A 24,717-nucleotide genomic window follows, 5' to 3' on the forward strand; every position below is an offset into this window, starting at 1 on the left:
TCATAGAACTGTTTGTTTGATGATTTCCCTATTAGCACGTTTGAGTGAACGCCAACTCATTTGGCAAATTAAAAAGACTCGTATACAGAAATGTATGTTCTGCGTTGGAGTATGAGACGAGAGATCTCCTCATGTGGGGGCAGTATTAGATGATGTTACGAGGTCATATTTATTGGATTTACATGATCCTTGAATACACATTATCTACTTATGAGAAGTCATGTGAACTTTTTGATGTAAACTACAAAATGAAAAACTAGGGGGGCAAATATTTTAGACCAGACCTCTGCTATTTATAGGCTGTGCTAATAAATAGCACATCCATTTACGTCACGGAACTCATAATTGCCCATGCACACACTCGTGTTTGCCCCAATGCACATACTCATACTATCATTTTATGAATGTATAACTATTATCACCACATTCCGTTAAATTTCCCTGCCTATTTAAATTGTTGTAAAATATGCACCTAATTTAGGCTATAATGTAGGCCGTATCTAGCTGAATGTTGGTTTTATGTCCGACTTCAATAAAAAATGCAGAGACAAACATAATTATGGAGATCAGATGTGTAAGAAGGTGTGGTAATTGAAGGAGGGCGCTGCAGACGGCAGCCAGCTAAACAGGCTGCAATGTAACTGCTCGGGGAAACTCCTCACCGTCAAACTACGGCCACTAAAAGTGCTTGTTTTTGCCACTCACGGGCTCAAATTAAAAAATATATATATATATTAAATAGAAGTGTTTGACATCATTATGGAAAGGACTCTCGGGGGAAATAATTGGTTTTCCTGACACTTCGCTTGATCCCGAATGTGTACACTCTGAGAAGTCTCGTTCTGGAATCTTGCATCACATCATCAAAATCAGCTAAATGTCCAGCCATGACGTGAAAACCCTTTAAGACAACAAGGTGTGCTCTCTGTACTCCAACTCAACAAGCTTTGACGACATCTCTCGCTCACGTTTCCACGGTTGTCTTCTAGCAACAAGTCGCATGACGAAACAACAAACAGTAACAATAAGAACAGAAAGGTAAGAAAAGAGGTTTTATTTCTCTGTAGGGTCCTTTCCGTTCAGTTCAAAAACGAGCTTTTAACTGGACATACATTGAGTGTGAGGAGTTGTCCCTGAGCAATTACATTGCAGCCCATAAAGCAACTGCCGCTTGCAGCCTTCTCCTTCAACGCTGGACCAATTTCATAAATAGCTGGCTCCTTAGACACAATGGTGAAAAATGCAGAAGTTACTCTCTGAGCAACAAGATAACTAAGGCTAATGCAGGAAGACAGTTTCTATACATTGGAAATTTCCCCCAATTCATTGTACTCATTACCAAAATAATAACAACATCAATCACAATTGCATATGAATTGTTGCAGTCGCTCCTGGGGACTTACCACTTTTCTTTTTCTTTCTCTTTCGTTGGTTCTTCTTTTTTCCCATCCTAGGAAAGGCCTTTTGATACGCCGTTACATCACTTTACTAATGCTAATTACGGGTATTGAACAGTCATGAATTAGTCTCAGGCCGACATGCAAAGCAACCCCACCAAACCACAACTAAACAGCACGACATCGTAATAAAGGACTCGCATGTTCATTCGTGCACAGACCAAGAAGGAAAGGTGTCGAGGGCAGGCTCTCTCACAATCATTATTTTAATAATAGCAGCACCAATAAAACTTCGAATAATGATAATTATCATTTATCTTCGGTCCAGAAGGGCAGTTCAGCCAAAGAGGGCAAAGGCAACGTGTCTGTGTACGCTGTACGCTGTCTGCACGTCTCTGCCACGAAGATTTAATTAGCTACTGTGTGTGACTGCAGATTTAGGCCAGATTTTCTTCTGAGACGTTGACTTAGTTCGTATAAAATGGGGATTTTCTCGACTTGTGCAGTTTCGCTGCTTGCTAAATCCGGGTTCCACTGACCTACATCCTGCTTCTAACCTCCCTGAGAGAACTCATGACAGTCTGCTGTGAGAAACAACGGTAAATATTTATGAGCTTTTCTTCATGTACACACAGCAGTTTGTGATAAAGATCTTTTTTTGCTTTGCTTACCGTACTTTTGTTAACAACATGTTAACAATCAATCAGGGGTGTCATACCTGTTTACTATGTAGAGTGCGTTTCAACAACGCCTCTGCTGACACCTGGGTCGTGTTACCAATGGTGCGTTTCACGCGCTTATGCCTGTGAAGATGTTGTGACGGTTGAGCTGCTGTTCTCTGTCACAACAGGCCGACGGGGCCGGAGTGTCGGCGGCGTGCTAGCGAAGACCGGCGTAGCCTCGGCGGTTCCCAGACACAAACCCAACCTGTCCATAAGGTCAGCCTGAGATCTTAACAGCCTTTAAAGTTACTCATTCACTCGAGGCGCTGGAGCCACAAAACTCCAATTCCCCCTCGTGAAAGGCCCAATAAGTCACTGATGTTTGCAAGAAAAACAAACCATACTATCGGCGTATAAATCATTCGGGGGCTTTGACAATATTGCTGACTCCCGAGGGAGTTGCAGGCGCATGGGAAACCACAGCGGCACGGATACTGTATTCCTTTTGTGAGTACATCGTGTTTCAGCGCGACATGAAAAGGCATCCCGAGGAGCAATAACTCATCTTTGCAGTTTTCCATATGGCCCTCATGTCCTTCAAGTGAGAGGGATCAACAATGAAACCCAGGGCCGCTCTGTTCGTGTCACTCAAAGCAAGCATTACTCTGCACACTTTTTGTGTGCATCTATTATGGGATGGTGAATTAGTTTGAAAGGAAAACAAAGCGTTTGCTGATTTTCTCTTGAAGGAATAGTTTTGGGAAATAGGCATACTTGCTTTCTTGTCGAGACCTAGATGACGCGATTGATACCACTCTCAATGTTAGGCTAACTTAGCTTAGCATAAATACTGGACGCTGCAACGAGTTGTCACTCCCAACTCATCAAATACCGTCGCTTGGTTAGTGGCCATGCGCTTCAAACTATGACGCTCTAAGTGACGCTCTATCGTGTCTTGTCGGTTTCCGGTCATTACATGCATTGTCTTTTCAAAATAAACTTCCGTCGCACAGGAAAAGTACAGTTTACACTTGTTACATGCATGCAGTCTCTTTTCAAAATAGACTTCCAACGTAGTTTTACTTACATTTTAGATTTACTTCCGCAACAAAACTTTGTTTGGCTTGGGAAAACATTGGGGTTTACGTTAAAATAAGTGTTTGTTACGTTGTTGAGTTATGTAGGCTACGTAAGTTACACAACATAACTACAGTAAAATAAGTCAACTAATTAACATGTTACATCTTGATTGTTTAATCTGTAAAAAGAAATAACCAACCAACCAAGCACATAACTTTTATGAAAAAAAGCAATAAACATGTTTCCAAAGATGTCCAGCTATTTCTTTAAATCAGAGTCAGCTGCAGCCAAAAGAACTGGAAGCATGTCAATTATCTTCAAATACTATTTCGACCCGCATGTCTGGTGGGAGCATTTCATTCCGGTCTGTCCCGGTCCCTCACTCACAGTTTACGTTGGAGGACTGGGATTAACTCTTATCTCCGCTGGGACGCTGTCTGTCTTTTGGCCTGGACCCAACATGGACTCGTCTAAGCCCCCGCTGTTGCCACTTCACCCAGCCGCACGGAACACATTCCCAAACACACCGGTCGGGCAGATAGCGTATCAGTTCCCTAAACACACTGTACCGTGAAAATCCAAAAGCTCCAGTCTCTCATATAGCTTCATGCTCGCTCTGACTCCGACACGGTCTATAAAAACGACTGCTTATTTATTCTCACTCCATTTCGAGAGCAAACATTTCTCCGACTGAGGAACCCTCGCAGTAAACAGCCGTACACAGACAGGCAGGTTGTTTGTTCCAGCACTGCAATAATAAATCACAGGCGGCAGGTTGGCCCAGAGGTCGAGAGACTGGTTGTAGCTGGTGGGCTGCTGGTTTGATTCTGTAGCGCCGAACACAATATTCCAAGGATACTACTTCCAAGGTACCCCGAACATAAGTGCTGGATTCGATATCAGCCTTATGCTGTGAGCTGTGAAATAATATATGGCCATGTACGGCCGATGTGCATCAGCATGAAATTACTCCAATTACTTTGTGAAAAACTGGCCGAAGAAACAGGTGTAAAAGTAAAACACCGGCCCCTTCTTTCATTTTTCATCTGTTCCCTTTCCCACATGTTTAAGACATTTCTTATCTCTCTGCTAAGAAAAGTATGTAATTGCACAGTGAGAATAAAAACAACCCATAACATCAGTGTAGGATTACCTGGAAGCTCAGACTCTCTCTGTCACACTCTGTGAAGTCTTTGATAAGCCCTTGTTTTTAGTTCTGGATAATTCACATATGGAAAGGTTTTATTGAGCATGGCATTGCGCAACTGGATTTCCGGAAGAGGAGGCAACCGGTAGGAATGGGCATCTAATCAAAGGCCGGGTCGGAACCAACAGACGCTGTGTGCTCCTTGTTTGTGCTCGCTGAGCACATACAGTTCAATTCACAATTTAAATACATTCAGAAGGCCGACTTTAGGGCCTCAACTGTCACAGTGATAACAACTGTGTAGTCCCATGCTTTTGTTACATAAGGAGTGCGGTGAAGGGTGTGTTTCAACAAGAATCCCACGGTGGTGTCTCAAATATTCGATTTCATACCGCACGCTGCGATCCAGGTCAATTTTCTCAACTTTTACCTGATCTCCTCCTTGCTCAAAGTGTGTTGCAACTTGAAAGTCTCGCTTGTGGTTGTACTGGTAGTGTCCTTCCAACGTTACTTGTTTTCACAAGTGTTGTGCATGCCCGAACGCTCACCCACCGTGTTGTAAATATCATGTCACCTTGTCTAACATTTATGTAGTGGAATTTGGCATGTTTATCACTTAGAAATATCCACGTCCGGGGATAAAGCCATTAAGGACCCCATGTTAGACTGTCAAATTATATTGTTTTCCGATACAGTATGTTGGTTGCATCAAAATTCCAGACTATGTATGTAAAATAATAAGGGCCTGTAGGTCAAGTAACGTCTCACATTAATCCAAAAACACTTTGATCTGCCTGCATTTTATACCACTTTAGATGGGTAAGGCAAACTACCTATATTCTCTATAATACATTTATACCTGGACAGCAAAAATGTATTTAACGCCAATGTCTTAAACTTCATTTGCGCAGTCAATAGAGCAGTTACGGTAGAGAATTCCTCCACACTTTTGCCCCTAGAAATGCTGCCTTCACTGACTGTTAGACTCATTTCTTTTTGCATATTTAGGTGAGAGTAACAGCGTATGAGAGTTTGAATTATATATTTTTATGACAAAGACCACGTCTGAAGTGTCATCAGTAGAGAATGCAATTTTAGCATGTTGCAGAAAAGACTGCTAGGGTAGCTTTACATTTATATGTATAAGGTTTAACTTTGTGTCAAAGTCTTTAAAAGCATCAAATATATGCACATTGTATCCGTTTTATTTTAAAGTTCCGAAATAAAGTTGTTTCTACTTGAAAAGTTAACGAAAGTAGTTTTATTTTTAGGCTTCGAAACTTTTCTAACTTTAAAGAATAGGCGTACGAGGCGCACCTGAACGCACCAAAAGTCTCGGTCAATTAGTAGAGTTTAGACAGCGAGGAGAGCTTGCAGTCGGTCTGTGAGCGCCCCACCAATGACCAGCTGAAAAACGCCCCACAGCTCCGACTCAGATCTGCGGGGGTGGGGAGTCAACTAGTTTGGATTCGGGGCTTTGAAAAACCATGGGATTCGAGCTGGACCGCTTCAAGGGCACCGTGGACCCGGATTTCAAATGCAACTTGTGCAATAAAGTCCTGGAGGACCCGCTGACGACTCCGTGCGGCCACGTCTTCTGCTCCGGCTGCGTGCTGCCCTGGGTCGTCCAGCAGAGCAGCTGCCCCGTCAAATGTCAGCGGGTCTCCGCCAAAGAGCTGAACCACGTCCTGCCCCTGAAGAACCTCATCCTGAAGCTGGAGATCAAATGTGACAACCACGCGCGGGGCTGCGATGCGGTGGTGAAGCTGCAGCATCTGGCCGAGCACGCCGAGATGTGCGACTACACGCCGGCGAAGTGCAGGAACAGAGGGTGCGACGAGGTGCTCAACCTCCGGGACGTGGACGCCCACATGCGGGAGACGTGCGACTGCCGAGCGGTGGGGAATTGCGAGAGCGGCTGCGGCTTGACGCTCACCCACCGGGAGCAGAAGTCCAACGGCCACTGCTGCGTGAGAGCCCTGAAGGCGCACAACGGCGCGCTGCACTGCAAGATCATCCGCCTGGACAGAGAGTTCAAGAGGCAGACCATCAAAGCCAACAAGAGGGAGAAGTCGCTCCTGGCGCAACTTTCCGCCGTGCACAGCGAGCTGCAGATGACAGCTCTGAAATACCAGAAGAAATTCACCGAGTACAGCGAGAGGATCGACTCCCTCACCAAGACCGTGGCTTTTTCCTGCAAGGTAATCATCGCTGCTTCTCTCAGGAGCCCCCACCACTCTCTTCCACATGTGTTTTAATGATTCTGAAAAGTTAATTCTGATAGTGCAGACACAGTCAGTACATTTTCTCCTCAAATATGTATTAACAAATATTTTGCCCCCCCCCCCCCCCCCTGGCATCCTGCAACTGTTTCAGGGCCAACTTTATGAACTTTCAAACATCTTTGCTTGCTCTCTGGGACTCACTTCCTCAGTTTACTGCACCTCCATGTTGTTTGGATAGTTTTTTCTTTTTCCAAACTAGACCCCAGATGAAAATAGAACTTTTTGTGAGAGGATTTATCTGAGATCAGGATTGTCCTGCTTGGGGAGCTTTCAGGAGTCCCACAGCACTCGGGCGATTGTTTCCTCACTGTCTGCTTTGAGACATGGATGTCAGCTGTGCCTCTGGCCAGCTGGCAGTCAATGGGGGGAGGGCCAAATATTTACTGCAGTTCTGTACACAACAAGAGCCAGGCCCCAGTTATATTGCCTTCCGCAGCATGCTCGTTTGAGGCTCTCTGTCATCGGACCTCCCCTCCCTCAAGACATTCATAACAAATTAAATCATGGATGTAGCAGTGTGGTACCGAGGCACCGAAGTTGGATGGGTGTTGTGGATATTATGAACACTTGAGGGTCTGGGAGTTCTGTAAAATCCATTGTTTTGTGGATACTTCAAACCGTGATGTCAAGACACACAAAAGATGTTGAATTGTCTGCTGGTTACTCGTTAATAATGCATCTAAATCTGTGGGCTAACCGTAGACCGTATATGGGGCCTAACACAGGCTCCTCTACAGTGCTTTGTAGGCCAACCCCCGGAAAGTAGCATCACTGTTTTTTTTGGATGACTGTTAACTACACGTTTTGTTGTTCAAGATAATCCCCACCAATGGACACTGCTTTTATGATTTTTGAAGCGTTTATAAAAAAAAAAAAAGCTTCTAATATTTACTGAACAAAATCTCCTATACTTGTGTTAACCACATACCTTATTTTCAGGCATCTGTTCAAAAAAATAACATCCAAAAACCATGGACTGTATATAGGAAGTACGTAGTCATCGTGACGTCACCTATTGGTTTGCGTGACTGCCGTTTTGAAGCCTGGAGGCCGTCGCCATCTTGTTTGTTTCCGCAACCGATAAACGAAAGTTACCATATTTGGAATGTGGAGGAGTGACCTCGGATACAGCTCTGGTAGTGGCAGCGACCTGTCAATCACAGTAATCCCGCCATAATGTTTACTCCGCTTTATGGTCTATTTTACTCTAAATAGACCGTAATTTACGAAATGAACATCATGCTGAATTGAAGAAGACTTGAAACTGGCGATTGAGACCATAAACATAAATGTTTACTGAGGTAATAAGTCGTTTCCTCGTAGACTTCTATACAATCAAACTTCTTTTTGCATCCGGAGGAGTCGCCCCCTGCTGGTCAGTAGAGACAATGCACGTTTTAAGACACTTCTGCATTGGCTTCACTTTGCAGAACTGGAGGTTGCCGCCTGCCAAAAACCCATTGACTTCGAGACGAGCGAAGTTTGTTAGCACTCATTCCTGCAGCACTCTTGAGGCGAAAGCCCAGGAACCCCGGAGTAAAGGTGTTTTATGGCTCAAATTTAAAAACCTAATGCCTCCTGTAATGACCAATTATCAACACCATAAAGGACGCCGGAGTTCATAAGTCACTTAAGGAATTTAATTAGTGTACGCTGGTTGCACTGCTGCTGTGATCAGGAGTGGTCCCGGTGTAATCGGGTTATAAAAATGTGTCCAAGAACAGGAGGAGGAGCTTGTGATTGGGCGCACACCGCTGGCAGTGTTGCATGAAGTAATGTGGTTGAATTGGAAACCTTTTATGAGTTTTGTCCCTCTTTCAATTTTACACCTCTTAGCTCCCAATTGTTTTGTCACTGAAATGTCTTGCTCTGTTCTTCACACAACTGCACTTCTTGTTTAAGTGACATCTTTCAAAGACTTTACTCGTCTCTCTCTCTCTCTATTATTTTTTTTTTTTTCTCGCTTGGTGGTTTCATTTCTCTGTCATGGGCTCAGTTCCCAGCAAAATGCGTTCCGGTAGACTGGTTAAATTGCGCATCAAAAGCACCGATGCGGTGGGAAATGGTGAAATCGCTCGTGCTGGTGTACAGAAGATCCCTGGGCCTGTAGCACAGCTGGTTATCATAGTTCATTTGACAGCGGCATACACCGCTGAGATATACGTTCAGTGTATTGGCTCTACTTATGTGAACAGAAGTCCCTTGTTCCGGAATGCCTTGAACACGCATGAAAGACCTGGGCATTGTTCCGGAAATCGCTCCCGTATAAGAGAAAGAGCAGGTCGGGAGGAGAGGAAACTACATTTGGTGGATGGTTTGTTGGAAAGCTTCTTTTTGTTTTTTTCTCGCTAGAGAGGCTTATTCATTGGGTGCAGTCGAGCAGGGAGCAGGATTGTTTGGTGGGAGAGCCTCAAACATGGCAATATGAAACGGAGCATCACAAGTGGGATTAGCCGCGGGAGACGGGCGACTTGCAGACTGCCACCGAAAACGCTCTCAGAGCCCAGCTTCCTGTCTTTGCGATGTCACTGATCAATATGTTATCAGATTTGGCGACTATTACACTCTCCCCACAGGGGGATGTTTTGACTCGTTAAAGCCCAGGCAATGACATTTGGCTCTGTTTCATTCAAGTGGGCCAGCATCCACAATACCAGGAACCTGGAAGAACTAAATGGATCGCATCCGCTAACTAGCCGCGCTTCACAAATCCCCGTGGTGAGAGGTGTCAAAAAGAGAATACAGGTCCGTCGTGACGGGTAACCTATTCAGTTTGTATTTTTACCGTCTCCATCGCTCCTCGGCTTCGGCCTCCTGAACCAGATGGAGGATTTCAACGCCTTCTTTGAATATCTAGGCAGCGACTGTGAGGGAGATCAGGGATGACCTGGCTGCGTGGAATAACTGACTTGAGTTTCTAATAATAGTCCAAACACTTTTTGAAACGCCGCAGCCAGAGCAATAAAACACGCACACTTTCCATTCAGCCTCGGATCTCTGCTTTTGAACCGAGCTCCTCTTCGGCTGCTCGCAGACGACAGCGTTTGCCGCTACTTGATGCGATAAAGAGCGTCTATCAGAATCGCAAGACATCAAACGGATTAGGCCTCGGCTGAATTTGATTTGAGTAATCAAGGGCTCGATGTGACGAGGCTAATGGTGGTCTAATTTTAAAGCATGGATCTATGCGATCGTTTAACAGAACAAAGTAGCCCATTAGTTCTCTTCCAACGCACGGGTGCCAATTGAACATGACGGAAATCAGATGAAGTCACTGACAACGTGAGGTTAGGCTGTTTCATTTGAAAGGAACCCTTCAAAGAAAGGCAGTGATTACGCTGCTTCATGCCGTAGATTCACGGGTACGAAAGGATTTGTAATCTGCCATGCATTTCATTCTGCATTACAGTTCCTACTTTATTATTGGTGAAGAGGCAGACCGAGGGGAAGCAGTTCGGTGCAGGACGGACTCGGAAAGTGTGACCGGTGCTGAGGTGAATGCTCACAGTGAGCACGCCTAGTCACCAGTTAGCGCCGTTTCACTGCCAGCATGCTCTCTCTTTTCCTCTGGAACAAACTGCCCCGGCCTTCTTTTCCCATTAAAGTTAATGGTAAATGCTTGTTTACTTGACATAGCTTCCATGTGTTGTTGTTGTTCCCCCCCCCCCCTCTCTCTCTCTCAAAGTGATGTCGGCGTGATAATGTTTTTGCCTTTTCGCCGGTGAGGACATGTTATTTATTCTTGTTTTTTATCACCTAGGCATACTTTTTTGTTTAAGTAAATAAATACACAACCTCCTGAAGAGATTCCCTTCATTTCGTAGGGATTAGAGCTTTGCTAGAGCGTTCACAGATGTGGGGGGGGGGAAAAAAACAATGCTCCCTAATTACTCTGAGTTCATTTTTAATGGCTCTCACGGACCAAATGTTAACACACCTTTTAAAATCCATCCATTTTGAGGCGTGTTGGCCGATTCAGTGTGTCTACAAGTGGCTGAAATTACTTGTAATTCTCAACTCAGTTTTCACTTGATGCCCAACTGGCTACTTGTTGACAGTAACCGTTGCAGTCGGTTTCATGTGGAAGCATGTGTCGCTAATGCTGCAGGGGCCACGCATTCCCCGAATGGCCTGACATGCACATGATAGTCTTTTTAGAATACTTTGGCAGCCAGGACACTGTACACGCCAAGCTTTATATGTCGTCTCTCTGTGTCCCGGCGTGCTGGAGCGGCAGCTGAAATTACGTTCCCTCATAACTTTCTTCTGAGTCCTGCTTGGAAAAAAAACTGATTTAAGAGCTGAGTCTGCGAGTTTCCCACAGGTTTTCATGTCATGTTGCCACTGAGTAGGGGGTCCTCTGGTGTATTGATTTACATAGGACAACAGTTTGTGAGAGGGATGGGCTGTTGGCTCTTCGGACTGGTCACTTCTGGTATTTGTGCCTGGCTAAGCCTCGGAGAGAGCTGAGGGTCAGGGCTGAACGATTTGAGGGAAATATTCAATTGTGTTTTGTAAATATTGGGATTGTGACTGAAATTGTGTTTGAAAAACACAATTTGTACAAAGCAGAAACATATAATTGAATCAGAGAAAGTAACACTTATTGTTGAGGTCCGGACAGAATTCTTTCTTCAAAGTAGTCAGTTGAAGAAAAATGTTGTTTTTTTTTTATGTAATAGCAGTTTAGCCCATTTGTTAAGATATTAGTCTAAATTTGTGGACTGGTATACATAACATTTCTTATAATAAATAAAAACTACTGTTGTTATCATGAACAGCTCATCGTAAGTTGCACCACGACAGTGTTTTGATATCCAACTAACGACACCGTTGACAGCTGAGCACTGTAGCTGCTTAAGCTAACGTTAGCTTGACAGACTTAGCCTACAGGGCAAGCTGCTTCTGAGCCCTGGGGGGGGGGGGGGGGGGTCAAGATTCACAGCTTTTTGGGTGATAAGCTTAAGATATATTTAATCATGAGAGTCCAACAAATATGTCCACCAGCTCTCTTGTCGTCTCGACAACTGCAGAGCTAACCGTTAGCGTACTGTCGGTCCGAGTTAGCCGATTAGCTAGGCTGTTCATCTCGAGAAAGTCTCCCCACTCCTTTGGTGCCTTTGTGCGGTTAGTAATGTTTATCTTTCGACGGGACCATGGCTGAACGTTAACAGTACAGACGCATGCACGCAGAGAGCTAAGAGAACATGTCTCTGTTTTGTATGGCTAACGCATTATTACCACCAATTAGCTCCAGCAAAGTTGAGCATGCCAGCTGTGTGTAAAACTTTAATTTCCTACACCTCGAAAGAGTCTGTTAACGATGTGATACAATTTAGCTTTTGCGATTTGAGAGTTGGAATGCTTCAAACTGTGATTTTGACATAAAATCAATGAATTGTTCCACCCTATTGTGAAGATCTAACGTTTTCACTGTTCCGCTTTCACATCACCTCTTAATGTGTAAATGAGGTTATTATTAACTTCCTCTCACCCTTACACCTTGCTCTGTTAGTAATATGTTGCGATTGAGCGCCTCTGTTATCTTCTAACAAGTTAGATCATTTGTTGGTCACGTTTTTCTGCCCTGCTCTTCCTCCTCAAGTACCCAGTCCAATCATCCCGTCGCTCACCTGGAGTTAATAATAGATTATTACGTTATAACCTCCTGCCTTCACTTTGTTACACGTGTCTCTCCTCTGTCTGTCTGTAGGAAGGCGAGACTAAAAGCGTGACGGTCGTCCTTCTTCGTGAGGGTGGATCTCTGGGTTTTAACATCGTAGGAGGAAGGCCATGCGCGGTAGGTTGAAAGCCGAGCGTCTCGGAGGTTTCATCTCTCCCCCCCGGTGATCAGCCAAGTGTCATATGGCAACCCAGGAATGACTAGCATGTACACTCGAAGCACCACAAGCTCTCTCTGTACTGACTGACACGGCTTAGACAGTCATGCATGTGTTCTCCAGTCTGTGGATAGATGGACCGCATCTATTACGTTTTTATTGTGTTTATATATTGGTCTGGTTTGGCGGATTACGCATTACAGATTACAAAAACTATAATTACTTTTATGAGAGTTAAATCTGGGATTGTGGCTTTCACCGCAGTTGTTTTGTCTCTAATTGAGGGGATTTTGGTTGTGGGGTAAACACAGAGCAGAGGAAAGGGTCTTTCATCCCGGCCTGAACCTTTCACAGCCACTATGTTTTCGACCTCGGGGCTCTGAAGTAAAAGGCATTAATGATGCCACACGCTCTCGCTGAGTGAAGGGTGGAAAATATCACCGCGTTACGACCCTACCTTCCATACATGGCGCTTCTTTCTGCAGCCCAAGGCCCATTCAAATGGTTTTCCACTGCCGCGGGGACGCACTTTTCTAGTTTATCACAGTAAAACTTTTTATAGCGGGAAACTATAAAAAGATCCACGCATAAGGAGCGTGGTTTTTTTTTTTTTTTTCTACCGGACTCCACGGTCTCGTAGATTTGCGACCTTTCTCCCTCTGGTGACAGAACCATGCATCAAACCCGACCATGAGAGAGCGGAGATAATACTTGGCTTTCACTTTCCCCGCTAGCCTCAAATCAGCAGTCTGTGTAAGGAGCTATTCATTAAAATGGAAATAGCTAATATCCCCGTAGCCTCTGACACATGTGTTTCATGTGGCTGTTATTCTGGCATGGCTTGGTAAAAGCAATCAGCCAGCCAGGTTTTTGCGGCCTCTGAGAGGACTAGTTTTTCTACAACTCTGAAGATTGGGGCAAGTTGTAAGGCAAAGCATTGCCGCGGTAACACTGTAACACTGTACATGATGCCCCTGAAAGAGGAAGCGGACCAGAAATAATTAATTAGTTAGCGCGCTGTGACTTTTGAGGTTTCTTTAAGTATCCCATTAAATTGCAGTTGTGTTGCAGCAGGAGAGCAGAACGCATCTCATGTGGGTTTTAAAGAGAGTGCAAGCTGTGACTCTGGGGTCACGGCCACAGTGTTCGATGTATTCTCCCTCATGTCCATCCAGCATGTCCACATGTCCAGGAGGGTCAAAGGGTCGCTTTACCCAAATTACAAATAGACTCGGCGGGGTATCTAACCGTCCAGATAATATTATTATATTTGGTTGTCCTGTGCCCAGATTTTGAAATTGCTGTTTTCATAATGTGAAAACTGCCGACAGTGAATCCTGTGGCTTAATCTGAGTAACTTTAAAAATTACTTCTGGAAAGACATGCTGCTATTTGATGGCGGCCACCCGTCGTTTTTCAGAACTAGATTCAGTTCAACCTCCTCTTTATTGGGCCGGCAGCAGAAGTTTCAGAGAGGGATACCTTGAAATGTTGGCGCATAAAACTGGAACTATCTGCGTGGCTACAAAGCTGAGGTAGGATGATCTAAGATGCTGTTTTCTCATTTTGGTGAACTGACCCTTCGACTTGGTAGACGCTCAAAACGCTCAATTTGTTTGTTTGGGTCAAACTGCAGTAAAACATTTTAGTGTGAGATTTACTTCTTGTTTAGAGCTTTACATTTCAAAGATTTTGACAGAAATGTGTACGCCATTATTCTCCTCAACAATCGGCGCTCGGTGGTTTTATTGTCGTCCAGACAATAACTGCAATTTATTCCGCAGGACGACAACGACAGCACTTCGAGTGAGGGGATCTTTGTATCCAAGGTCATCGAGGAAGGTCCGGCGGACAAGGAAGAGGGTCTTCAAATCCACGACAGAATAATGGAGGTATGTGGCTTCCACTACACTGTGGTGTTTCAGAGGGAGGGGGTTGATGTACTGCACTGTAGATTGGGGGGGGGAGTTGGAATATGTGACAGCTGCTGTCTGCCCTATAAAGATGACAGCGAGGAAGCACGAACCCACAACTCAATATTTATGTTCCTGTGACTTTAGCAAATTAAACTGAGTGCAGCAAAATGTGACACGTCGAATTACGCTTTGGGCTTTTATTTCAGCTCAAGGAAGTAAATCCAGCAGACTGTAAACGTTTCAACACGTACTTCTGCCGATGCTCAGGCGAAGGCTTTGTTAAGTGGGGCACCGCTGCATATAGACCGGTTTAAACCTGAGGCGAGGTCGTCTTGTCTCTTGTCTTGCCCGGGTGAGAAAGGGCCCAGTGTTTCGCTTCCGAGCTGACAAATCCCTTACGACAGAGCTGCCGTGTAGCATCCTCCTCTCGCCTTTAAAGCGAATCCATGGTTGGAGAGGCCAGCTCGCCCTCGGGTTAACTTGAGGGATGCGTTGACAAACTCGACATCACAAAGGTTCCCTTCAATAGAACAGTTGTCCCACAATGGCTGCATTGAACGGAGAGTTTATGTGGATTACGTGTGTGTGTGTGTGCTGCCGCCCGCCGCAAGATGACAAGTATGGCTCGTTGCTGGCTTTATTGTCAGACCTCAGTGAAATTGCTCCTTGCTCATTTCGCCCCGGCACATTGCTCGCAGATATGCTCGCGGAAAGTGTTTGCAAGAAAAGGAGACTCCGAAATCTGGACCGCGTTGATCGCTCTATCCCGTCATTCGCGCAAAGAGTCCTCTGGCACCAGCTGTGGTTCTAAATATCGTGGCTGCAGTTGCGGCGACACCATAACCGAGATGGGACATGTTGGTCCTCGGTTCTAATCTCTCCCAGAGACACTCTCAAAGCTCTCTGCAACTGGAGATCACCCGACAGAGGGCAGGTTGAACCAGCGATTCACTCGTGTCCTGGTGAGTTGAGGCCAAGGAGAGACTCCAAAGTGGGCCACAAGCTGATGAGAGGAGAGAGAGATTAGCACACATGAACGTGCACGAGTGGAGCTAAAATGTGTGTCTATGCGTGTTTTCAGCCTGTGCGTGTGTGGAGGTTTGGGAATCATGTCGACGGGCCACATGGTGCTGTATTCTGTTACTTGAGAGGTTATCTTGTGTAGGATTTCACGTTGAGACAGCCATTCACGATTTATCGGCTTAAAAAAAATAAAAAAAAGGTACAGATTTTGCTTTAGATAACGCTGCGCTTGTGTGTGTCTAGTTTATATTGAGCCATTGTGGGTGAAGTCACAGAATCTCTCCGATGAGGAGGACGCAAAGAGCCTAGGGAGGCAGCAAGGCACCCTATTAAGTGACCTTTTCTTTTCAAGAGGTGAGGGAGTAGTAGACAGAAAGCAACTCAATAAATCACCCATGCCATTGAAAGAGAAAAGCATAGGCAGTTCAGGGTTGTCTCTTTTTCATCCGACGGGAAACCCGATAGTGAAAGCGGTTCGGATTTCGAAGGCTCCCTCTTTGTTCACCGATTCAAGCAGAAAGTTCCGTCTCTCGGTTTTTCAGGCCACGATAAGAAACGCAACGTCAATACGACGTGTTTGCAAGTGTGTGGGTTGCGTGTTTCCTCCGGTGATTGGGTCTGTGAACTTTAAAGTTTAAAGTGGTGTATCAAAGGAATTGGAAAGCCGGAGCGCCCAAAGGCAGTTTCACATTCGTACTCGCAGCTCCGACCTATTTAGCATCCTGTGTGGGACGCAGCGTCTTAGAAGAATGGAAGTCTTCATATCTCATTTCTCATCACATCTCTCAGGAATTTAAAAAAAAAAGAAGAATTTCAGGCAAATACTGTTTGACATGAGTGGCTTTCACACATATCTACAGAAATAGTTTTAGTGCACCTTTGATGAGCCTTACAGGGAAGATATTATCATGAGAGTATCTGTATATCTTCGGATTCTCTGCCCAAAAGATCCCGTAACCCACAGAGATATAGTTAAAGTCCGAAAGCTTCATGCCCAGTCTGAAAGGTTTTAGCTTAAATCAGCTCTTGTCAGTTGGAGCTGCAACGAGTCAGTTTAAACTTTTCAGATTTACTGTACCTTTTTTAAGGTGTTTGCTCCAACATTTCTTCAGCCTCCTAGCTTTCCGTATCTTAAAGCGGCCTCTACTCGCATTTCTTTTTCCTACACCTTCTGGCCACGTGATGAACGGAGGTTTATGATTCACTATGTTCACGCGTTGTGCTGTTTTCTCTTCCTGTAGTTGAGGTGTCAGTTCCAGTCAGTCTATATGGATGTCGCATGTACATGGCGATCCACGGCTCGTCCGTTTATAACAGGCTCTTAGCGGGGGAGTGTGACAGCAGATGGCTGTCCTCTAACTGAGCTACAGGCTGGTATGAATCAGCACATGAATGCCTCCTTGTTCGGCCGGACATTTTTTATTTTTTTTTTCTCATAAAAACCTGGAGCTGCCGTGTTTGCTTTCGCCGAGGCCCCTCCGCGAGCTGCAAAATCTTAGCACTCTAGTCAGGATCTGCCCGTGTTTGCCACCTGGGACTTCATGAATAAGTTCTGATTCAGTGTTACGAGGGGATCGGTCTGGTGCGAAAGTGCCCTGGCTTGTTCTCTAATCATCCACCTCTGCTTGCATGACATGTCAGTGAGCGCTTTACCTATTTGCCGTATGTAAAAGTTGCCTTTCTTCAATGTCACTTCACATTGAGCAATGCTGGAACACTTTTTTATTTTTTTTTCTCCTCACAAAAATGAGCCTCTTTGCTTGCGCAACACGACTAAGCCAATGTCACAATCCCGGAGTAACCGTGCCTGAGCTGATGTTTTCTGTTTGGGCTATCCCCCCCCACCCCCCCACCACCCCCCCAGTGTGAAAATAGGAAGAGTATGGAGACGCCCAAGCTGCTGTTGTAAATGGCGCCTTGTAAATCTCCCCAGCAAACAGTCTAAGGTTGCAGGGGGCAAACGGCAACAACTACTTTGAAAATAAACTGACATTTGACAATTTGAATGTGGAGGACGAGGTTGGGGGCAGGAATGTGTCCCTGCTAAGACAATGTTTGCATACATATGTCCACTTAACGTTGTTTGAATTAAAACGTGGAGATTTGAAGGCGAAAATTCAACAACACAACCCTTTGTGTCATCCGCCAAACACGGAGCAAATAAAAAGAAATAGCGGCCGTGTGCGTGCCGGCACAGTTTTAAATTATAACCGCTGATGCAAGTTGGAGGAGTCTGGTGGAGAAATACCAGGGGTCACTATCAGGCGTGTCTGAAATGCAAAATAGAGTGCTCTAAACACAGCGTTGTATTATTCGCGAAGGATTTAAAATCGAACCTTCATCCTTTGACTCGGATCAGCTTTATTGTGTTTGACACAACCTGTTCCCATGACCTAAGCTACGGCTTATGTTAATTATCAAAGAATCAATGGGCTTCTGGCCTTGTGGCTAAAGTTATCTCCTTTTGAGGTTGCGTAACACCTGAGGAAAAGTTTGTTTCGCATTTTATCGAGAGGAAGTTCACGTCGATGTGGAGCAGTGAAACTCCTCGAGGCGGCACATCTGCGTTTTCTTACCCGTCGCTGGCTGTGTGAGTTGCGAGGTTACCCACGGTGAGCCACTAAACACCTCGAACCTCAACCACGGTTACTTTAAGTGTCAAGTCACAAGAGCCAGAGACTGCTGAAAAGCCCAGCCAGATAGCACTTAGCCTGACAGAAACGTGAAGTGAGCCGTGTCGGCGGTGGGACCGAAAGCGTGCATGTCGATGAGCTTTTATTTCTCCTCTGGTGTCGGGGCCGCCATCCAACCAACTGAGGTGTTTGAGAAAGAAATCGGAAGCAAGACGCTGAAAATGTAGCCACATCGCTTTTGACCTTTTTTTAGACATTCCAGACATTATTCTGATCCCTGGAAATATAGCTGGTCAGTAATGTGGATTCAATGTCTAAAGGCAAGTAATGGATCAGTTGTTTTGGTTATTTCAGAACGTTGCATCACTTTAATGTAATGCAGCCTTTAAATACACGGAAGAGACGACACTTACATTCTCTATACATTATTTTGGCATGTTGCGCAACGCTGATCTCAAGTGTTTACAAGCTCTGAATGGAGCCGTATAGTTGATGAGTCCACCGATGTAGAGTATAGCTCTGCAGCACTTGATGTCGTTGAATCTGACAGCGTTTTTCATGCGACGGTGTATTCAGCATGTCGGATTACAACCAAAGTGTGCGGTTGGCTAGACCCCGCTGTCACTAATAAGTTGTCACAGCGCATGGCGTCCTCCGCAGGGCATGTGCCAAAAAGTTCCCCCCCAGGCGTAATTTCTGACCCCGCAGGGCTACGAGGAACAGACACAGAAGTTATTTCCCTACGGGGGATCACATGTTGTTTGGCATTCTTAGGCAAGAAGCAGGCCTTTGTCAGGCTCTTTATTGGATTTGGGCCCCTGTGCAGGCAGTGTGTTTATTCCCCAGACGGGCGAGCTGAATGTGGCTCCGCTCTGTATTCTCCTGTCCGGCCCCTAGACGGGATGAATCCAGCCCCGTGGGGCTAAGCGGGCCGATCCGAGCGGCGATCCACATTCCTGTGCCCCGTGGTCCAGCTGAGGCCGGAGCGGGACATTAAATCAAATCTAACTTTAAAGGGTCCATAATCAGCTTCTGGTGGTAGCCGCTGCCCTATGCAGAGCCGGGTTTTTAAGAAGTGAGGACAAGCACACCTTTGTTTTCCACTGCTCTATATGGGGAAGGGGGGGGGAGGGGGGAGAAGAAGAAAAAAAAATGAAGATGTGGAGTCGTCTCAGTCCAGAGATGTTGTGAGGTGAGCTTATGCCTCGCTGCAGCCAGAAAGCCGCTTTTGTCTCCGTCCCTGAACACACGGAGAATATTGTATTTTCCACTCTGTTTGAACAGCTTGCGTCCTCAAAGGCAGACCAGCGCGCTTGATGAATTTAGTGGAGACACACAGTCTGGGCCTACTGTAAATGTGTGTGCTCTGCTCCAACACTGCCTCACTGAGCAGCACCGTGTTCCTTGGAGCCGGCGGGTTCATTTATGGCTCCTAAAAGGTTTAAAAGGGGAGGGCAGAAATAGACAGGTGTAATTAAGGCTAATTTTCCTGCCAGTCAATCACTGGTCTTGTGTAAATGGATCAGTAACCATCGTCTCAGGTTGCTCTGCCAGCTGCTTCTCATGTCAGCCAGACCCCCGAGCACAGACTGCCCACCGACTCCTAATTAACTACCCTCAATTAAACCCTAATAAGCTGATTAACAGACCCTTAGTTGTGCTGTAATGGCCCGTCGTTTCCTCCCAGTGTCCCTCTGAAATGCATCCCGACTGCAGCATGTTAATCACCGCCCACTCTCTCCTCTCTCTCTCTCTCTGTTTGGTCCTACCTCTCTCTCTCTTTCTCTCTGGCAGGACAGAGATTGGCTTAGCACACTCGAACACAAGTGTGTTTCCATCTGGTTGAATACCGGAGACAGAAAGTTTGAAGCGATTTTTAGATAAACAGAATAAAAGACGGCTAATCCGAGTAAAGTGAGTCGTTTGCCGTTTCCTCTCGTACGATCAATTTAAGATTTACATAACATTCCCGAACTAAATCGTGATAAGTGCCTCGCACTTTGAAAAACTCGGGCAAACAGTAAAATATGCTTTGGCACAACTTAAGTAGTCTGGCACCAAAACATACCGCACCAAAAAAAGAGCCGCGCAATGCAGCTTTCTCAATGTTTGAGATGATCGCATCAGGAACCTCTCGAGGTGGCACGGTCCTGAAACCACCAGCATAATGAAAGCGTTGACAGTTTTCCCCCAGATGTGTCGTCCGTTGTGTCGACCACAGTTTAAAACTCTGCGCTCCTGCATGTAAGACGCTGTGAATCTCTCTGCCGGGTTCCCGCTGCAGAGCAGCCAGGAATCGTGAATCGGCCTCTCTTACTCATCGCCGCCTGATCTTCAGGGACAGTCGGCAGAAATGACTCCACGCGGTAAAATACTTCGCCGCGGTGGTTTTGTCAAATAAACTAAAAGTGCTTAACGTAATAAACTAAAAGTGCTTAACGTTAGGCCCATATAGAGGTCGTGCTTTCCACTTAGAGCTGATAGATAGCGGCATTATGGCAAACATAAAAACTAAGTGGGCACCGGTGATTGAGGGAATGCTCCATGAAGGGGAATCATTTAAGTGGAGACACAGGCTGCCAAGCCTCAGCAGTAGACTTAAGAATAAATTACAAGATGTTGACAATTGTTGTTGCTGCATTTCATCGGAAACTTGCTTTTTATAGATAGTCAGTTGAACAATAACCCCGCCTGTGTCTCTTTTGGCTCAACTGGGTTCTCGTGAGTCTGTTTTTTATGTTCAGTGCCCACATCTTCATGATACACATCGGGACTATCCTGGTCTTATTACACAGGTTCCATCTCTCACTCGTTGTCGTTAGCCACTGTGACACGCGTATTTGTGTCTGTGGAAATGGCTGTGTGCTGACAGTGATTTAGACACGGATTGTGAGGGCATTGAATGATCCAACGTTGGTCCCTCAGCAGATTATAGGCCTTAGATGTCCCTCATCAATCATTACCCCAGAGTGAGCATGTCTTCTCATGTGGAATCACTGCAGTTGTTGCTCCAGCGAGATGATGAAGTGGACTTCATTTATTGTAACCACAACTCTGTATGATTTTCATCTAAACTTGCTGTTATTCATGTACAGCAGGTTTGACTCTTTTTTTTTTTTTTCGTTTTCTTTTTTACTGTGTCAGAGTTGTGCTTCTCTGGCTCCATCTACCCTTGAAGAGAGACTGAACTGATTTTTTTTTTGGCTGTTTGCTGTTTTTTTGGCTGTTGGGGTTGAGGCCCTCGGTTGAGTGTTTTGGAACTTTCTCCGCTGGACGTTACACCTTGCTATGTTTGCGTTTTTATTCGGCACAACCATTTTTGTAGCTTCCTCTTGGACGGGCGCCTACGATCTCGTACCAGGTTGCCACGTTTTTTGTGAAGGTTCACGCCAGCATGGTAAGAAAATACAGGCAGATGGCAGGATCTTTGCAGAGACCAGGTCCAGCATTCAAGTACTTTAGGGTGGGCGAGGGATGCGCTTCGGGTTTGGTGCTTTCACTGTAGAGCAGGCGATGACGGCCACACAGTGCATGATGAATGTAGTGGCGTCTAGTACACTCAATCTCTACCTAATGCAAACGGGTCCGACCAGCGCGGCGAGTTTGGCTCACGAGCCGGCATTTAAGATCAAATTTAGCCATTGCATTGCCTATTTGTTACCGCAAATGTTGTCAGACGCGTATTTGAAATGGCTCTGTCAGTGGAGTTGTGTAGACTGTGACGTTTTTGCCAACTCGCAGTGATCGTTTAATGCGTTCTGCTACACCGTGTTTGTGCAGCACTTCTCCTGATCTAGAGCTAAAAAAAAAAGTCTCAGCAACATGGCTTTTCCGAAATGAATCACTCCTTGGTGTTAAAGTGCCAGTCTGACCTTCAGAACGAGTCTGAAGCGAGCCGAATCAGCCTGTGCTCACTGCAGGACCACGGCCACGGCCAGCACTGCTGCCAACAGATGTTGGGTTTCATTTTGTGAGGCTCCGTTCGGACTTAACGGCTGCAAAACACACAGGGTTACGTCACCGTACATAATTGTCCCTCCGCTACGTGACAGATGTTCACTAATAATATGAGCTAATTGGAATACATCAACACATTTTCTCGAGAGAACTTTAGCACATGTTGATACACCTGCTCTCATTCAACTTTAACTTGTTTGATTTGGTTATCATAAAGGAAGCAAGCTTTAAGCAATGAGTTAAGAACATGTGTGGTTGTTGCATGTTTGGATATTCCAACAGTGGACTCGAGTTCCACAGAATCTCCGCAAGCGTTTCAGGGCAACAGGTGTTTCGGTTTAGCGAGTGACCGTGGTAACTGGTGGCTTTCAGCCTGATGCGTCTGTGGTTAAATCAATTGTTGAAAGCTTTTACGAGGACACCTACGTGTTCTGTGCGTGTTTTCAACAGCTGCCTTCACCACGTGTAACTAAGGACGCCTCCGGGTCACCAGCTAACACGGTCACTCCTTCGACTAAGACACCGGCGACGTATTTGGCTGGAAGCTAATAAAAGTGTTGATGCGTGTATGTCATGATATTTGACGTTTTGTAACAATACACGCTAGGTTTAGCCACCAAATACATGTATATATCCGGCCACTAAATATGTGTTCTACCCACTCTATAACAGCACAATTTGTTTTGGTTGCGTTCACAATCTTTGGTGGTTAAGGCCCTTGCACAGCATGACAATCTCCGCCGTGTGTCCGTTGCCAAATAGCGAGCACACGCTTGCGTACGTCATCATTGTTAAAAAACTGTAAAAGGATGGTTTGACTGGCAGTGATGGGCCAGAGTTAAGAAGCGTACCCACGGTGTTCTTCACTGTACCGACTAATCCCAGCTCCACACCCCTCTTTAGACGTGCTTCCTATTCTCCACAGCCTCTCCGGAGGAGGTCTGGAGCTCCCCTCCATTCACCGCCCAGTCTCATTCAAGACTTCCTCTTCCCCCTTTGACAAAAAACCAGGAGGAATGGCCGTCGCCGGCTCGTTGAGCAAGCTTTTCAGTTATCAGCCATAGGGAGAAGAGGAGTGAGATATATTCTGCACTCAGACATCCCTTGTGCTCATGTCTGATTTTTTTCCCCTCCCCTCGGAGGATGACTTATTCTACAGTGGGAAGTAAAGTGTCCTCTCTCCCAATACTCCCCTTCCTCTGAGTGTATACAGGTGCTCTCCATGCAACATGTTTCATATCACCGTCTCAGCTTTTTTTCGCATCACTGAATATTAGGGGACATACTGTAGTTGGAAAGGAGCTACTATGAATTTGAATCTCCCTGTTCGGAGCTCACCTTGTGAATATCTGATGTTCTGTGTTTCAGCATGAGCTTGCAGAACTGTTTTATCAAAAGCACATGTTTAATAACATGTCTCCCCCATTCACTCACTGGCACACCTTGTATCTGGGGTTGAATAGGTTGTGTCCACAACTTTGTGTAGATTGTGAAATACGATAGTGCTCAGGCAGGGAAAATAACTGTCAGGCTCAGGAGAAGCCCAGGGACCACCGGCTGAGAGCACAGAGCCCCGTGCCAAGTTCAACGCCAAGGTGTCAATAAAGATGGCCTTTACGGCCCGCTAACAGAGGTGCGCTTTGATTAGAACACCAGCAACAGTATGCCGCATTTAATCAGCGAGGTATGCCAGCCGACGAGCAGTGGCGGCCATTTTGTCGGCATCTTGGAGTGAGATCCAAAGAGATTTTCCTCCGCAATTCCAGCGGTGCGCTTGGCCAAATGGGTGATTGATATGTGCAGGTGGTAAAGGGTGTCCGAACATGAAACGGAATGTTTTCCCTCCTTGCCATCTTATGAAAACAGTAGTGTGGAAGCAGAGAGTCGGGGCAGGCCAGGGAAAGAAAATAGAAGTGTCGTTTAACGTTTTAATGTCTCTAACATCAGGCCTATTCCGGCTACACAATAGGCCTTTTGTAAGTCCATTGTAGGATCTTTACTTAATACCATAAGCCCAGCTGCCTTGGGCTTACTTTAAAATGCAAGGCAATTTTGCCTTTTGTCACTACAGTTTCCCCACTGCCCTCTTTTGCGACAGTTTACCCTGAAAATAAATGGAAGGAGGCTGCCAAGAGGAAAGATGGAAAATTATAGCAGGGTACAGCAGGGAGCCTTTTCTCCTGCAGAGTGCCGACGCGTTTCGGTTTATTTGCAACGGTGAAAGTCAGGGGGGAGTCTGCTTAGGTTGAAATGCTGGGATGCTATCATGTGTCTGGCAAAAAAAGAAGAGTTTATGCTCTGGTTGTGGTACAAAAGGAGCCTGGAATTGTTTTTTTCTGCTATATCTCAGAATATATGATATAATTTATTCTGCAGAGGGCCATTCGTCTTTGGATGTTTGGGTCAGGGTCAGGGAAGGAGTTCACCCACCTAACCCTCCTTAAATTCTTGGCTTAGGTTCAGTCTAGCTTTTGCTAAACACAAGGTCACCATCCCCTGGATACGACCTAGATTCACACCAGATTTCTCTTTTGTTTCCGTATCGTATGGCTTTCATCTCCTCTTATTCTGCCAGGCCAGGACACGCAGTCTTGGCGATAACAGAATAAGAGCACAACATGGAGAGTATGAGAGCTCAGGAATCCAGCCACCTCTGAAGCAGGACTGATGTAGATAAAGCAGAATTTGAACCCCCACAGTAAGGGGAAAACAGCGTCGCTCTGTTTGGCTGTGAAATCCCGTTGACTTTGCTTAAAGATTTAGTTTTTTTCCCTGGA

The 24,717-nt window shown here is 45.6% G+C and overlaps 1 protein-coding gene across 4 annotated transcripts in view; it reads left to right on the forward strand.

The window, feature by feature from the left end:
• The first annotated feature begins 5,670 nt into the window (after positions 1 to 5,670).
• The window catches only part of pdzrn3b (PDZ domain containing RING finger 3b), a 77,151-nt gene continuing 58,104 nt past the window's right edge, over positions 5,671 to 24,717 (forward strand). For 2 of the 4 annotated variants that reach the window (XM_079297160.1, XM_079297161.1), the window contains exons 1-3: positions 5,671 to 6,487; positions 12,285 to 12,371; positions 14,196 to 14,303. In XM_079297160.1, the coding sequence (XP_079153286.1) occupies positions 5,774 to 6,487; positions 12,285 to 12,371; positions 14,196 to 14,303 (909 nt within the window). In that variant the 5' untranslated portion in view covers positions 5,671 to 5,773. The remainder of the gene's footprint in view (positions 6,488 to 12,284; positions 12,372 to 14,195; positions 14,304 to 24,717) is intronic. The other 2 variants (XM_079297162.1, XM_079297163.1) reach the window with 2 other exon arrangements.

The sequence above is a fragment of the Melanostigma gelatinosum genome (assembly GCF_949748355.1).
Source record: "Melanostigma gelatinosum genome assembly, chromosome: 3".
NCBI classification, from domain to species: Eukaryota; Metazoa; Chordata; class Actinopteri; order Perciformes; family Zoarcidae; genus Melanostigma; species Melanostigma gelatinosum.